The sequence below is a fragment of the Larimichthys crocea genome, chromosome XIV (assembly GCF_000972845.2).
Source record: "Larimichthys crocea isolate SSNF chromosome XIV, L_crocea_2.0, whole genome shotgun sequence".
In the NCBI taxonomy this organism is placed as follows: domain Eukaryota; kingdom Metazoa; phylum Chordata; class Actinopteri; family Sciaenidae; genus Larimichthys; species Larimichthys crocea.
The window spans coordinates 3579618-3596970 of record NC_040024.1 but is presented as its reverse complement, the minus strand read 5'-3'; the positions used below and the strand labels follow the sequence as shown (position 1 = coordinate 3596970).

The following is a 17353-nucleotide window of genomic DNA, read 5'->3' as shown; positions in this document are numbered from 1 at the left end:
ATGGCGAATGTAAAAGTATTTGTACTTGTTTTTTTTATTTATTATTAATGCCAGATGATTTATACGTCTGTTTTTGTTGTTTCGAGAAAGATATTAAAGAAAGAAAAAAAAAAAGAAAACATTGGAGATGCCGGGGATTGAACCCGGGACCTCATACATGCGAAGCACGCGCTCTCCCACTGAGCTACATCCCCATTGGTTCTTCATCGCCCTACTGTCCCTTTTGTAGTTGCCAATGACGACCACATTATGAGTTTAGTGGCATTATGATGTGAAAACTTTTTATTTTCTTTGCTACAATGTTTATACAACATCTCAAAATGACGACATATCGGTTCATTAACTGTCTTTCAAACACATTTATTGAAAATATTTACATGTATGTCAAACATTTTGAGTTTTATAGTGACCTTTCTGTAGTTATATTTCAAGATATCACCATTATGTCAAGGATACACAGAGCTTAATGTTACAGTATATTATAGAAGTACATTCAGCGCAGCAGATTACTGCTAATTTCAACATTAGGTCACAGTATAACTAACACATTGGAAAGTCTGACTCTGTTTATGATAATATGACTACAGCTGCCACTAAAATATCATTTTAATTGATGATATTCTGCCAATTTATTGTCTTGATTACACATCAACATCTCCCAAAGTGACATGTCTCATCCAAAACCCCAGAAATATTATTTATCACATCACATCAGTTCACGTTTGAGAAGATACAAGCATTATGATTCAGTTTATTTGCTTACTTCCATCAATTGCAGTTACATTTAGTCGATTAATCGTTTCAAGCTTATGACATACAATACAATACATGCATCTGTTTCATGTGAAGTAGAAAAAAACACTTAAAACGATAAAAAAATATATGCTACTGTCCATAATATACACCATTAGCAATAGGCTAACACAATACATTTCTTCATTGTTTGAGACAGTTTTACATAATAAAAGGTAAACTCTTACTCCACCTGATCCTAACAGCTTCATTTAATAATCCTATTTATAATCCTGATGCCTCAACAGAAAGTGCAATTAAGGCTAGATTGCCATTCAGGACAACTCAATTCAGGGGTCACACAGTTGGTGCTTTTTTTAAGGGTGGTTCCAGTATTTTCAGACTATATAAGTGAGTATTTTAAGTTTGCAACAGCATCGTTGGGAAATAGAAATTTACAGAAAATATATTTTACCAGCTCATGTTTCATGTTTGCTTTCGTTGTGCTCTCACAGTGCGGTCACGTCACTCTCCCTGCCCTCGCCTTCCTCAGACCAGATAGCACTTCCAGAAAACTGCTTTAGATCTATCAACAATCCAGTCCCTCCACTTGCTTCACATTTGCCTTCCCCATCTTCTACTTTCTCCTCCTTTTCCGCCCCGTTCTCCCCCGTCTCTCCCTTTGCCTCTGACTGATCTAATAGCCTGGTCTCCTCCCCTGCCTTTGAACACTCCAAACTTGAGTTACCACCTGAAGTGTCATCTCCTTTCCCTTCTGTCTCACTACACTGCCCATCCTCGTCCTCCTCTTGGTCATCTTCCTCGCTGTCACTCTGCTGGCTATCACCTTCTTCCACCTGTCCTTCCTCGTCTTGGACCTCCTGCATTTCTTCTCCATCCTCATCGGTATCACTGCGAGGCCACAGCTGGACTCCGAGACGTGTCTCCAGAGCTAACACTGCACCTCTCATCCGGTCCCTGACCCCTCCTTCCTTGTAGATCATGCGCCGGATGGTGTATTCTCCATTGGCCTCCTTGTTCAACTTCTTGTACAAGAGGATCAGCAATACGATTAAACCAATCAGGAGGAAAAAAAGGATCAGCACAGTCATAGTGGATTTTGATTTGTCCTGGGATTCAGTCATGTCTGAAGTGGAGAGAGAGAAAAGTTGAGTTAGCATGGTCACCCATTGGGATTATTCATTTCTATGACTGGTTTTGGGAAATATGAAGCAGCCTATTGGCCTCAATTTGCATACTTCCATACTTACACTTGTTATTTTGTGTACATAATTGCATTCACACTGTCAATTATGGGAAAATGGTGCAATTATAACAGTAACAAAGGTTTGGAGTGGAATGCTGGACACTTCTTGACCTCAATGGTCTCCATTTTATGCTATGTAGCAGCATTGTGCATTGTGAAAATGGAGGCCAAGGCCACTGTTGGAGTTGAAGCAGTGAATACAAACGTAAGCTATACATTCGTTTTATATTTATATTTCGATAGTCACATGTTGGTGCTAATGCGCCATCCGGTTGCAGTTTGGCGTGGAATAAGAACTAGTGGTAAAATGTTGTGATCGGTAATTGTGCAGACATCCCAAGTCTCCCGGAAGTTCCGGGAGTCTCCCTGATATTGACAGTGGCTCCCTGATGCCCGCGAGCTAGGTAAAACATCCCGGATTTTGGATTACGCGAGAGAGATTAAAAAAAATGCGAGTGCGGGCGACTGGTTGCGAGAGAGAGCGCGCCGATTGGTTTGGTCAGCAAAATACACCAATAAGCTTTCGTTGTGGGAGGGACTCCAACCCCCCGCCCCCCCCCCGGTCCCCCGTCCACCGTCTCCCCCCCGTCTCCCGGAAATGACTTTTTGGAACTTGGGATGTCTGAATTGTGCAATGGCCATATTGGAATTAAAACAACACTACTCTGCTGATATTAGTCCACTACACTAGAAAGTAGTGTACTCATGGAAGTAACCAACCAGCGACACAGCAATAGAGGAACAGCTAGGCTCCAAGATACTCACTTTGTTAAGATTTACCACACAAACAAGAGAAAGGCATCAATCTTCTCATCTCAATGCCGATGAAGACAGTTTGACACATGCTGAACATAATGTAGGCTGTTAGAAACTGTATGACACTGTTCTTTTCCAAGGGCACCAGAAATCCGCTCAGTGTTATCAAACAGTAAATCCCACAGTACTGAGACAGATTTAGAAATGTACTTTACCTTCTTATAAAAATTTCCTGTTGAGTAGAAAAATCCCACTGGCTTCGTGTCACAGTCACAGGCAGAATTTTGGAGTCAGTCTCCTCAAACTTTCAAATCAGTTGTGAAGTTTTCATCGGAAGAGGATCCATTGATTAATTTACATTCAAGATCTAGATGGAAAAAAAGAAAGAGAGAAGAAAATGACCGTGTGAATGTACGACACCCTAAGTTCAGTTTTGCATTTCAACTCACTCAACAGGAAATGCCACCCTATGTGTGAACTACTATGTTTTTTTTCTTCTGCACAACAAATCTTGACACAATTGCATTAAGAAAGTTGGCCATCCAGGCCAGCTGAAATGTAGCCACCGGCTCATAGTTCTAATATGTACATGCATAAACTGGAGATGTAACAGGAAGCCTGTAATGCCTTTATCTCGTGTGACTGTAAACTGTCTGCAGTGGAGTTACAGGAAGCTAGCAGACCGCTCGCAGTGTCGCTGGTTTCCTGTCAAAATGATAATTGAGCAGCATCAGTCAGCCCGCCTTGGGAGGAAACTTCTTCAGTCACGGTGAAGCAAACTTAAGAAGTGGCATTAAGTTTGCAATGTAATTTTTTTAAATAAAACAATAAAAATACAGAAATAAAAGCACTTTCCAATCCAATGAAAGCTAAAATGCATCTAGATAACTGCCATAGGTGGTAAATTAACACCTGCAATTCTGAAAGTTTACAATGATTTCACATGAAAGCGTTCAAGTATTTAAAATAACTAAATATTAACATCATATGTATACATTGAGTTGTAATTTAATACAGAAGAGCAGACAAACCATGAAGAATTTATATTATTATTAATAAAGAAGTGATAAAAATGTGTGCAGCTAGTTAAGAAGCTATTCAAAATATAAAAAATGAATTAAATAAATGGTGAACACTTACCCAAATCTGTAAATCAAGATGGTCCAGAACACAAACTCTGATAAGAGACTGACTCGTGTGACATTTAGGGTACTTCTGAACTGTGTGACAGCATATGAAAACGAGAGAGAGAGGGGTTGATGCATGAACTGTGGTGAAGAAAGCTGAGGTAGGTGGAGGCTGAAGGGGTTGAGAAGACAGATTAAAGAAAAAAACAAAACAAGCAGGGTGTGGTAGATAGCACAGATATGAATATGTGCAACATATTTGTGGAAAGAGGAAGGCGTTCAAATTTGAATTTTTCCGCTGCAAAGTTGACATTGAGTTTGCAGCACAGGTGCAGAATACATTACGCAACAAATATTGGGCATATTTTAAGAACATAAATACTCTTTACTGACTAGAACTCGCAGACTAGAAATGTACTAAGATAGAGAAGATGTATTTCCTGTGACACATTTTAACCATAAGAAGTCATATATGTCAGCCACAAAGGGCTGCTGATATACTGATATGCCGGGTCCTTTATGACTTTATGAATGAATTTAGACATGACACTGAAAAAAAAAGTGTTACACAAGCCCAAAGACAGAAGAAGAACTAAAGAACTAAACCACAGTTTAGATTAATTCTTTGATTTAGATTGATCAGATTAATTCTTTGATTTAGATTGATCAGATTAATTCTTTGATTTAGGCAAAAAAAATGTTTGAGTTATTATTGCACACTTCAGTTCAAAAGCAGCCCCCAGCCTGTGCATGTGAAACAAGACCGCCACTTCCTGTTTTCACTCTGTTGGCCAGGCAGCAACATTCAAAAGAGACAGCAGTACCAAATCTGTACAGTAACTTCACACTGTACTATTAAGATGAGGAACTGCTTTGGTGTGCAAACCACAATTTTAGCCCAATTAAAACACTAGAAATTATTTTCTTTGCTCCTTTCCTTATGTACTGTTTTTTTTCACTTGACTTTCATTTCTGTACTTTTGTGCGATCTGAATCTAAATGAGTACAAAAGAAACCTTGGTGCCTCTGCAGCTCATCTGAAAGATTTGCTCCATCTTGGTGAGCTTGGATGCTTAGCAGCTGCAACATATTCAAGTTTTCAAGCTGAGTTCTGAGGTTTCTTTGAGGCTGTTTCAGTGTTAGTCCTGTATTACAATCTCTGCTGCTTAAAGAGGGCACTACAGGGTCACACACCGTCACCACCATTCATGATAACGCCACTTTTCTGCACGATGGTGGCTCGTGTGCCTTGACCTAACGCTTTTGCACAATTCTCCCTCGTCATATCAGACCACAGATTTTCTGTGTCATGCTGCTAGTTTGTTGCAGGCCTTTTTTTTTGCAAACTCCCAGTGGCTTTTGTGTGCTGTTTCTCATCTCAAGCCAGATTTAGCTCTGTTATTATGGTATATGTTGCCCTTCTTTCTTGGTTGCTCGGTTTGTTTAGATGACCTACTAAAAGTAGGAGTATACTCAAGAAGTTCCAACTAATAACGGAGGAACGTGAAACTACTTTAAGAAACCCTTTCACGCCATTCTGACATTTACAGACAACTTTAATTCATTGTAGTGGCATGGACCATCATCTGTTGAATTTAACTAGCCACTTGTGGACTGTAAAAGTTTATGAGGCATCTTAAGAATACAATATAAAGTATCTCTACAAAAGCCAATTTAAAATGTGAGAAATCTTCCAGGTGTTGCATCCTTGACAATGTTTTTTGTGTTTTTGCCTACGCTATTCAATTGGAGTAGGGTGCAGGAACTCAAAGATAGTATGCGCATTACTCAAACGAATACCACAAATATACGATCATGATCGCAGCATTTCTTAGTGTAAACAAAGAGCCGTTCCTTTAGTACAAAGGTGAATGAATGTTTATTGGGTTTTCACAATGTAGTCTCAATTAACCTGCTACTGGTTTTACAGTTAGTGTTCAAGGTTAAGTGCATAAAGGAACAAAGTAATAAAGGGATAAGCTTGATGCGGAATGTACCATTATTACACAATCAATGACTGATGGAGAGGTTAACAGAAGAAAAACAAAAAACGAAAATAAAAAAAGGAATAATTTTGTTTATCGCAAATACAAATGTCACTGCAAACTGTAGAAAATGTTTCACATTTGACTGTAACTTTTCTTTTTTTGTGTGGTTGCACTCAAGTACTGATCTGTGTTTTATTTTAGTGAAATTGCAATTTGCAACTAGTGTTAGTTAACATTTCTATGTGCTGTGGCCGCTCCAGATTTTAGCGCACTGCTCTCTTGATGAATAAAAAGTGTAAAGTTTGCTGCTCTGCAAAAATAACCAGACCCCAGATCTCAGTTTTTTTCAGATCTCGGCACCAGATACCGCAGACTTTCCAACAAATGTCAACGAAAAGGAAAGGTAATTATTTACATCTTGATGATAATGTGGACAAACATCTTGTATCATGGTGTTACAGAAACCTTCAAAGCCGCCGCCCTCTCCTGATAACATGAGGTACGAAATCACAAAGTGTTACCTTTTCATCGACTGCAAAGACGACAGAATTACGATACACATAAATATTCAACTACACTCTCGTCAACTATTATTCACATAATTCTCACTGTCACGGTCATGACTTGTGTACCAGAAGATTTTCCTACTGTTGACCTTACACACGGCGTCCTATGATGAAGTATTAAAACAATACACAAGTCACACAATGAGTTAACAATTGGGGGTCTGATATGACATCACAGTTTAGCAGCTTTAACTACCTGATTAAATAGCCCTAATGGTTACATTTGTGAGTGCTTCATAGAAAAAAAAAATCATATTGGAGGTGCTTAATCGCTTTGCTATAGTATGTCGACCTTCATTAGCTTTTATATAATGCTCATCACTACTTTGTGCATTAATTTGAGGCAATGGTACCATTGCGACTCCTTCGAAGCCCTTCAAAATTAACACGAGAATTTTGCAAAGCTCGAAGCTGCACTACATGCACCACCAAATAGCTGCTACAATACTCCATCATATGAAGAACAAAACATTATCTCACTGTCAGAAATCACTCTATGCAGATGACACCCCGTTGTCAGCCATAGTTTGGAAAACAATCACAGAAACAAATTGTGGTCTGGTTTTTCATTAATCAAACAATAGTCGACCTGTTGTAAGACACCGTGATTCACAGTTCGTCGCTACCCTTCACTACATTCTCCCGCTCGCACAGCTTAAAGGTGCTGTTGATTCTAGTAAGGCTATGGTCTATGGACTTAGTAAGAATGCCCTCCGAATGTAGTGGTTCTCCGTCCTCGTTCATACATCCCCATCTTCGATCCGAGCCAGCTGCCTCTCCAGCAACTCGATCCTCTGGCTCTGAGCGAGGACGACGGCACGCAGAGCCTTCATTTCTGCGAGCAACTCGTTCAAGAGATCGTCCTGAAAGAAGCAAGGAGACAAGGAATAAGTCAGAGAGCAGCTTCAGGCATGAAAAACGTCTCTTGCTGTCGACTCACCTCTTTCTTCGGCCTCTCAGCGTTTCCATCTGTCTCCTTCGTGGATACTCGCGGCTGTGGCACCTCTTCCTCTGTCTCCTTGGCAGCAGAGGTAGACGTCGATGTGGGAGCTGCTACACTGCCTGCTGAGGACGAGGCAGCCCCAGTCCCAGAGTCCTGCGAAACGAGCTGGGGTTTGCCTCGGAGGGTGTCTCTGTGCTTGGATGTAGGGGCTGTGTACCCACCGCTCAGAGACACCAACAGGGGTGGTGCATCCTGCCCAGAAATCCATTCATCAGCCAGGAGAGCCGGCTCCAAGCCAGCTGTGTCCGGGTAAAGGTCTCCCTGGAACAGATCTGACTGGGGAGGCAGAAACAGAGAGTTTTTATTGTAGAATTATGAATAGATGTCCATTTTTTAAAATTGTGCATTGCTTACCTTTCGTGGTACAGTCATAGAAATTGGTTCCACTTTCCTTTCATGGAGTTTGTAGAACCTACAGAAGATCAGGGAATTAGTAACCTCACTTACATATTCTACATTTCAGCCACAAGCCCATAAGTTTCTCTTGACAATATAAATAGAACCAAATGTATCATTTTATTTCAAATAAAGGCTCAGTATCCCATAAGCAAGGTGTGCACTGTAGTTTTTAGCATTAGCCGACTTAAACAAGGGTTAAGAGTGTTTTTGTTGGGGACTATTTTCAGCTGCAGATTAATGCACATTCGGTGCGATAATAAGTATTTACAGCAGCAGTGTGGCTCGTTGACAATGGAGCTTTGTATTTACCTGGCGATTTCACACTTGTTGACATCCACACCTCTTTTACTAAGAAATCCTGCACCTCTCTGAGGCTCCTTACTGCTGTACAAGCTGAGGAAGTGGACGTACGGAGATTCGTCTGTCACTTCAAAATACCGGATGGTGCAGTCCCCCTGAGAGACAGAAGAGATAGAAGCAAATGAAGACGACTGAACCTCAAATGAGGAAGGAAGGAATTAAACTCCCCAGTTGAGTAAATCCGTGTTCTCTACTACACAGTCTTGAGGTCATACCTTTCCACACAGGTAGACCATGTTTGTGTCAGGGTCGTAATAAGGTATAAGAACCCCATTACTCGTATCCATCTCCTGTACTGCCATTGGCTCAGAGAGATCTTTCTGTAAAAATTTAAAAAAAACAGTGATTTAATACTACTTGTAGTTGCTGGCATAGAATATTTACATTTGACCTCCCACACTTGGGAGCCATTCCCTGGTGCGGGATCAATAAAGTCTATCTTATCTTATCACTGACATACCTTCATGTTTAATGCCAACATTTTTTATGTCTGCAAACTGACGTTTGGCAAATATTGCAGATGAATTACGGTTACTGTATGTCAGGTATGTAAGGTTAGATGAGTAAAACACTTGGGAAACGCTCACAATTTTTAATTCTTAAAATAACAGTCAGGTGAGTCAGTATTTGCTCCTATTCATACTGGCCATTAATAAAAAAGATCCCTTCTTGATGTTATTCCAGTGTAAGTGATGGGGGGAATAATGTACAGTCCTCTCATTGCGTGCAAAAATGTCTTTGTGTTGCCGTCCCGCCACTTCATCTCAACACAGAAACGCTGTCCGGCCAAACACAAAGAGTCTTTGTGCTAAAATGACCGTAACTTTAGAAGATATCCACTTGATTTGACCAACTCAGACTACTGAAGCCTCTTGTCAACTTAGAGAAGCTACATCACTTACATTAAAAGTGCATTAAGAATGGATCCTTTAATGGCCAGACCGAACAAGCAACCTTGCTTTAATACAGACTTGAAATAAATTCTACACTACCTCCTACATTGATGCCGAATGCCATTTGTGCACCGCAGAATGATTCAGTATGAAAATCAGACTTACCGTATCCCACAATGCCAGCTGTCTCTCACTCATACGGCTGAAGCCTGTGGTAAGAATCTTCCCATCTGAGAGGAACACAGCTCTCATTGGCCTGGTGCCATCGTGGACCTTCTCTTTCACCTACGAGAGAGCAATTACAGACTGATGACTAATGTGGAAGCAACATAACATCGTGATGAGGAAAGACCCAGCAGAGGAGCACTGTACTGCCAGGATGTGTTCATGCATGATGTAGTGTCGTATTTTGTATTTGACTGCACGCATGGCACAAAAAATGTGAAATAACCTTGAGGACGGTGCCCCTTCGCGGGTCGATGACACGCAGAGCCTTGTCCTTGCAGACGGTGCACACAGCACTGCCATCCTTGTTCCAGCTGACACTGTAGATCAGGTCCGGGTGGGCATCAGTCAGCTGGTACACAAGCTCCCCAGTGCCCACGTTCCACACACAAATCACATTATCGCAGCCTGGAGAGAGGAAGACACAACATCCATTTCATAAAAAAAGGATAAAATGCAAGAGAAAGGCAGACATGAGCACATAAACACAAACATGATGAGTTATTATGAGCTATTCATGCACTTTAAGTGCATAACATGCACTGCAGGAAATGTAGGAATGCGATTGTGCCATGTGATCTGGGAGATATGCTGAGTTTATAAACAGAGCATGTCTAATGTGTACTGTGTGGAGGAAGGGCTTTGTGTACCAATGCAAAATGTACATAAGCACAGCTCTGAAAACAACAGGAAGCCAGTGGAGGTGTCTGAGCATCGGAGTGACTGGGGGTAGCATCCAGACTTGAAAGGTGTGGTTGTATTTCGTTGTGTGTGTGTCTACTCTCAGATCTGGTAAACGAATGCGGCTCGACATGTGACTGGTGTCGGCTTCATGCAAATACAGTTCAGCGGCCGAGAGCATCTGCAGGTGATTAACTTCAGGTCGGGCATAAATAAAAAAACAAACATTTTCTGACAAAGTTTGAACCGTTTCTGGTTACTCAAAGAGATTTCTGTATGCGTGTCACCGCTTTAAAGGGGACAGAGCTCAGCTGGGAAAAGGTGACCAATCAGAACTGAGCAATTTACTTATGTCGCTGGCACTGTCAATCAAATCTGATCCAACCACAGCCGTGCGGTTCTGATTAAGCAGATTGGCAGATTAGGTTTTTAGCGTTTAACTCTTCATAAAGTAGTGGAATTTTTCCCTTAGTCATTTAGATATAATGGTAAAAAGGAATACCTGAGATTTGAAGCCAAGTTTCTATATTATTAATTTTATTTTCTCCTCTTTGTAAGTCGCTTTCTTTGATTTCTTCATCTTTGTTTGTTATAAATCATGTACGGTTATTAATTGAAAAAGGGAAACCGTTTTTTTTTTTTAACCTGAACTCTTGACTTTTGGGAGAACAGCTCTTCAAATGGAGTGCTGCAGTTTGCAGCCACCTAACAGCCTGCAAGGTGTGACCCATCAGCAGTTAAAGTATGTCCATGAAAAAAAAACCCTGTTCTGTTGCTGACAGGCTCAGATTTTCACGATAAGTGTGACAACATTCAGAAAATGATCAATAAAGATAACTCATTTTAGTTGAACCGGAAACAGCTGTTAAGTTGCTCTTTTAATTGAAAAAAAACAACTAATTTTGTAGCTGGATGTAAGAGACGTAATGCCCTTACAAATTATAAATAGAGCTCGTAGTAACAGATGAAAGGAGCTCCCACTACGTTGTAAATCAATGTCTACTCTCCCCCGCTTGTTGATACACTGTTTCAGACACACGTGCCGATCTAAGAAACTATGTTTCAGGTTAATCAGGTTCTGCCTTAAAGTTGCATTGCATGCTATGAATTGCTGAGGGGGGAAATCCAATTCCTTCCTTGTATAATGCAGTAGTATTTGAACTGGCTGTCACTGAACACCAGCGGAGTAAGATAAGAGCTGTTCTGCAACTCTCACTATTTACAAACGGGTTAGGTATGTGTGCATTTTCTCTGGATAACGTGAAATGTTCAGCACAATACATAACAAAAGCCAAAGTAGTAGTTTTTGCTAAAAATGGAACAAAGCTCCTGGAAATGTGTCACGTGACTTTCTATTTGACATATTAACCTCATTTGGCATGGCGTCTGCCAGCGCACACCCTTATTTGTGTCTTTATGGAAATCCATGTAAAACAAGGTGCATGGTGGTACAATTTAATTCACGCACCATGCTCTCTAAATTACACGATGAAGAGATCTGTCGCGTTTCTGCAAACAAAGATGTGATTTATGAAGTTACCTGCAGTCAACAGGATGTTAAAGGCAGTTGGGTGCCAAGCCAGGATCCCCACTCTTTTACTGTGTCCCTCCAGGGTCACAATGGCTTCAGTCATTGGACTTGTCAGGCCCTCGTCTGGGATCTGCCACACCTTCAATTAAGACACAGCAGACGTTTGTTTGTAAAGGCTTTTTACAATGATGTATTTAGACGCATGAGAGCCACTAGTGTTTCATATGACGCACTGATATATATACATTTCCGTGCCACACAACCAGCAGTGGTTCGTTGTAGTCTTTACATCGTCAAAAGCACCTTAAAGGGATATTTCGGCATTTTGGGAAAGCGAAGGGAAACAGCTAGCCTGACTCTTCCAGCACATGACCTCTTGTAATAACTTTTTCCAGCCGTATCAAGTTGCAATACTACAATTTCATACTAGTAAGTCGAAATTGTTATAATAGTAGTCGGGGCTAGGTGTTTTCACCCTGCTTCCAAGTGTTTGTTCGCTTCATAGCTGTAGTTTCATATTTCCAGCACAGACATGGGGGTGGTATTGATTCTCTCATATAACGCTTGGCAAGAAAGCGAATGAGTGCGTTGCCAAAAATGTCTTATTTCTTTCAGGCTCTCGCTCAAAGTGGTCAGCATTTGCGAACACCACCCTACATGGCTGCAGATTGTGACTGGCAGAGGGGCAAGGGGGGGGGGGCAGGAAATGAATAATGACCCCATTGGCTTTCCATACTGAGTTATTGTAGCTTTGAGCGAGCATTTGCATTGCGAGTCACTAGCAGCTCTCTAATAGTGGCAATAATAGATCACTTCCTTTAAATGGAGAACAAAGATCGCAGCTGTCAGGCGTCTAGTTTACAGTTTGACCTTTATCACACAGATGCAACTGATAGAAAGCCACCAAACCACAAGCTTTAACCCACCTTCACTGTGCAGTCCTCTGAGGCACTTGCAATGATGTTGTCATCATGAGGAGACCACTGGATCTCTAGCACCGGGGCCGCGTGGCCGCACACGGTGGGACAGGACTGATCGATTCTGCCGCTCTGTGGGGGGGCGAAAAAGTTCAAATCATGACACCGTGACAGCTGGCTAGAGGAACTTTAAATCATTACAGGAGCAGAACTGTGTGTAAATGTGCTGCATGTGCATTAGCCAGGCATGTAAGCGAGAGTTGCTGACATATTGCTTTTAGTAGGAGACAGAAAACAAGATAAAGGCTTTCAGAAATATTGATCCGCTGTTTATTCGATGCTGGATGTAACGTGGCGGTGGTCGAACCTTGCTGATGGGAACAACAAGGAAGGCTCCTCCTCCGCCGGCTTCGATGATGACGGCGATGAATTTGGGGTTGACCGCACAGAGGGGACTGTCCCACGTCACGCGGGACACTCGGACATCGTCGATGCAGTGCTTGGCTTTCCACGCCTGGGCGAAGACGTGCCGGAACTTACTCTGCCTGACCACACCTCGTCTGAAAGACATGTCTGTTATAGGGGAAGAAGAACAACAAACATGAAAAGACGGCAAATTCAGCAGGGAACGGTTGAGAGAATACAAGTTAATTATTAAGCAAACATTCTCCATCCATCCATTTCCTGTAACCGTTTATCCTTATCAAGGTTGCTGGAGGCTGAAGCCTGTCCTAGCTGGCACTGGGCAAACAGCTGGGTACACCCTGGACAAGTCACCGTGGAAAAACACTAGTTCAATCTGTATTTTGGGACTAGATCATCTTTAAACTGCAGTTTTTCATCTTAGGTTCTTGGAAATTGTGCCATTTTTGTGGATAAAATAATAATTAGTTGCAGCCCTTGACTGACCTACTTATGCCAAACTCAAACATATGAGCTGCAGATGACTTCATAATACATTTGTTTGGCATGTTTAACATATTAAGGCCACATTACACGCATCATTGTGTGTTTTATTCAATGTGCAGCTTTAATTATATTTTCATTTTATTTATTTTTTGATGCATGAAGACAGAGAAATTACTCAAAACGCCTCATAAACTGTTGTCTTTTTCTTTCTCATGCTATTTAACGTGCATTTTACACATACACATATGTGCTATTTTAAAAGTACAACTATTATCACAACTTTCTATGAGTTTTTATCTTTATTTTGGCTTTCTGCATCTGCATCTAATTAAAAAATTATTTTACATTCACCCATTTTACAGTTTATTCCGCTCCACCCTTACATCCGTGGATTGTCAAACAAGAGAAGAGGAGTTGTCAAAACCAGCAGGCGAATTCTTTCATAGTGGGAGTCTGTCCTGAAAAGTACAGTCAGGCTTCAGTGGACAAAAGGGCATGATCCGCCTGAAACCAAAACACGCTGTGGCTGTGAGAGGGGGGAAGGGGGTTGGGCAGTCAAGTCAGTCAGAGCTGCTGAGGCAGAAGCAGGGGAGCCAGTAACTCTATATGCCATCTACCTAATGCTTCACAGTTGTCAAAGCAAATTGTATTTTAACAGGTATGCAGGCTGCATTTCCTCCTCCCCTGTAGCTCATGGGGATAAAAACTGACCCACATTCCACAAGAGAGCCTCAAACTGTGACACATCCATCGGTATTTACTGAATAGCGTCCTCCTATAATAATAATAATAATAAAAAAAAGGTGCCTGCAATGTTGCTATACAACTGCATTTACATGAGGGGTTTCTATTGTCTGCACACACTAGGAGCAACTACAGGCATGAGCAACAAAGGACGTGCGTTAATGCGTCCATCCCACAATGAGACAATTCAAGGAAATGGAAAAAAATATATATTTTCAGAGTACAATGAGCATACCTGGTTTAACAGAAACCTCTCCCTAATTGGAAAATGGATCACCAAAGACTCGGGCGTGACAGGAGGGGAGGGAGGCCAATAAAATTAATCCGCCGCCAGTCAACAGTAACTTAATCCTCTCCTGTGTCCGGGCAGGCGTTCACGTCGATTGCGTAGACCTATAAGAAAATGCGTCCATTAGAATTAAACACACGCTCGGATTATTCCCAGATCTTTGTGTCAGTAATTACGCATGTCTGATGCAGTAAAAGCCTAACCCGATAGAGCATGTCCCGTGCTGATATGTGTGTATGTATATATATATAGCTACATTAAACGGTGCTTCGCCCGGGTTGATGGTGGTGGTGATGGTGTCGGAAGAGATGCAGACGTGTTTTCGGCCCGTCTCCTTTTACAAACGACTGATTTGGAGCTGGATGGATTGAGCAGAATCCCAGACACTTCCGCTCATGGCAGGATATGTCAAAGACGCGCAAGGGGAGTCAAGAGGGATATCGTCCCGTTTGCATCCGGACACACGAGTTCGAGACCGGATGTGTACAATTACCTTAAAAAACATTTAGCCATTTTTTTTTGTGTGAATTATATTAATTGAAGTACAAGTATCATAATAGTTAGGTGTCGGGTTTCACAGTGCTGCGCATGCGCGAAACAGATCAGTCTCTCAACGTGAAAGCCAGTTAACAAAGAGGCTTGAGCGGAAATGTTTAAATGACATTCAAGGATAAATAAGAGTGTGACATAACAGTTAAACACGCTGGATATTTACTTCTGCCTTGAAACAACTAGATTTAACATACGCGACGTTTTTTACGCCAACGTTGACGTTATGGCGAACTCGGGTTCGCCGCCCACACTGGACATGTTTCGTTAAAAATCATTTTAATCCACATTTATTTATTATTATTAGTACATTTTTATTAATGTCAGCCACCTATTTTAGGCTGGACAATATAAACTATTCTGCTGGATGTGTTGAACATGTAAAAATGCTCCTTCAGCGCCACCCTGTGTCTAATATCGGACACAGCGTGTTTATGACGTTAGCTCGATTAAAGGTGTATTTTACAGCCGGTAAAAAAAATAAAATAAATAAAAGCGTTGTTCTTCCAGGGAATATAATATAAACGGATAAAATCATATTACATAAATCAAAACAATCTACCGTGATATGTGTTAATAGCACTTTATATACGATGGTGCGCTCTGTGTGCAACAGGTGGCTCCGTGGCGCAATGGATAGCGCATTGGACTTCTAGGTCACTAGATGAAGTGATTCAAAGGTTGTGGGTTCGAGTCCCACCGGAGTCGCACTTTTGTTCCCTCTCTGGTGCACACTTAGTATTTTATATAGTATTAAACGTGCTAATTTTGAACACTCAAAACATTTTGCGCAACCATTTGCTTCGTTAGGTATCCAAACAACATCAATATAGCCACGCAGTGTCATTAACCTCAGCCATTATCTGTAGCGAGTTCGTAGCACACTGTAATTAAAAGAAATAAAGTAATTAAACTCGATGTCAACAATCTATTTAGCATTGTGCTAACGTTAGCTAAGGATAGCTTGTTGTGTAGTACACAACGTTTAATGACCGTTGTCAAGGTGACAAGTCCACAATCAAGCGAGTTTCCGGTTATATCCTTCAAAATAAAACATTGTCTCGACCAAAATAAGAGTATGCACTAAAGTAAGAGTAACATTAGCCAATGTACTGATCATATCATATTTAAAAACGTGTTAATGTGGCCGAATATATATTTAAACGTGACTGTGACTTTCATTCATCTGTTTACAGTAATTGTACACAGTCCTTTATCCCCATTTGTAGTTTTTTCTCATATTTTTTTTATAAAACATTTTTATCTCTATGGTCACCTTATATATATAAACGTTGACGTTATGGCGAACTCGGGTTCGCCGCCCCACTGGACATGTTTCGTTAAAATCATTTTAATCCACATTATTTATTATTAGTAGTACATTTTTATTAATGTCAGCCACCTATTTTAGGCTGGACAATATAACTATTCTGCTGGATGTGTTGAAACATGTAAAATGCTCCTTCAGCGCCACCCTGTGTCTAATATCGGACACAGCGTGTTTATGGACGTTAGCTCGATTAAAGGGTGATTTACAGCGGTAAAAAAATAAAATAAATAAAAGCGTTTGTCTTCCAGGGAATATAATATAAACGGATAAAATCATATTACATAAATCAAAACAATCTACCGTGATATGTGTTAATGGGACTTTATATACGATGGTGCGCTCTGTGTGCAACAGGTGGCTCCGTGGCGCAATGGATAGCGCATTGGACTTCTAGGTCACTAATGAAGTGATTCAAAGGTTGTGGGTTCGAGTCCCACCGGAGTCGCACTTTTGTCCCTCTCGGTGCACACTTAGTCTTTATATAGTATTAAACGTGCTAATTTTGAACACTCAAAACATTTTGCGCAACCATTTGCTTCGTTAGGTATCCAAACAACATCAATATAGCCACGCAGTGTCATTAACCTAGCCATTATCTTGTAGCGAGTTCGTAGCACACTGTAATTAAAAGAAAAAAGTAATTAAACTGATGTCAACAATCTATTTAGCATTGTGCTAACGTTAGCTAAGGATAGCTTGTTGTGTAGTACACAACGTTTAATGACCGTTGTCAAGTGACAAGTCCACAATCAAGCGCGGTTTCCGGTTATATCCTTCAAAATAAAACATTGTCTCGACCAAAATAAGAGTATGCACTAAAGTAAAGTACATTAGCCAATGTACTGATCATATCATATTTAAAAACGTGTTAATGTGGCCCGAATATATATTTAAACGTGATGTGACTTTCATTCATCTGTTACAGTAAGTACACAGTCCTTTATCCCCATTTGTAGTTTTTCTCATATTTTTATAAAACATTTTATCTCTATGGTCACCTTATAAATATATATATATATGATATATATAGATATATATAATAGATATTAGATATATATAGATAGATCTATATCTGAGTGTGACGTTG

General features: G+C 40.7%; 1 protein-coding gene and 3 non-coding genes across 5 annotated transcripts; 2 read left to right on the top strand and 2 right to left on the bottom strand.

The window, feature by feature from the left end:
• Positions 1-122: 122 nt before the first annotated feature.
• trnaa-cgc (transfer RNA alanine (anticodon CGC)) lies at positions 123-194 on the bottom strand. The gene has a single exon. It is a non-coding gene; the product is annotated as a tRNA-Ala (tRNA).
• A 5543-nt stretch (positions 195-5737) lies between these two features.
• coro1b (coronin, actin binding protein, 1B) lies at positions 5738-14906 on the bottom strand. 2 transcript variants are annotated; one of them, XM_010737187.3, is made up of 12 exons: positions 14591-14906; positions 14334-14491; positions 12813-13018; positions 12455-12577; positions 11538-11667; positions 9543-9724; positions 9257-9376; positions 8414-8518; positions 8148-8293; positions 7794-7851; positions 7377-7715; positions 5738-7299 (listed from the first exon to the last, which is right to left on the bottom strand). In XM_010737187.3, the coding sequence occupies exons 3-12, from the start codon at positions 13014-13016 to the stop codon at positions 7177-7179; spliced, it is 1530 nt and encodes a 509-aa protein (XP_010735489.2). In that variant the 5' UTR covers positions 13017-13018; positions 14334-14491; positions 14591-14906; the 3' UTR covers positions 5738-7176. The 2 variants fall into 2 exon arrangements, with proteins under 2 accessions (XP_010735489.2, XP_010735488.2); XM_010737186.3 differs by having other exon boundaries at positions 14644-14906.
• A 648-nt stretch (positions 14907-15554) lies between these two features.
• trnar-ucu (transfer RNA arginine (anticodon UCU)) lies at positions 15555-15644 on the top strand. The gene is given in 2 exon segments: positions 15555-15591; positions 15609-15644. It is a non-coding gene; the product is annotated as a tRNA-Arg (tRNA).
• Positions 15645-16622: 978 nt separating this feature from the next.
• On the top strand, positions 16623-16711 carry trnar-ucu (transfer RNA arginine (anticodon UCU)). Its single transcript is given in 2 exon segments — positions 16623-16659; positions 16676-16711. It is a non-coding gene; the product is annotated as a tRNA-Arg (tRNA).
• Positions 16712-17353: the final 642 nt, after the last annotated feature.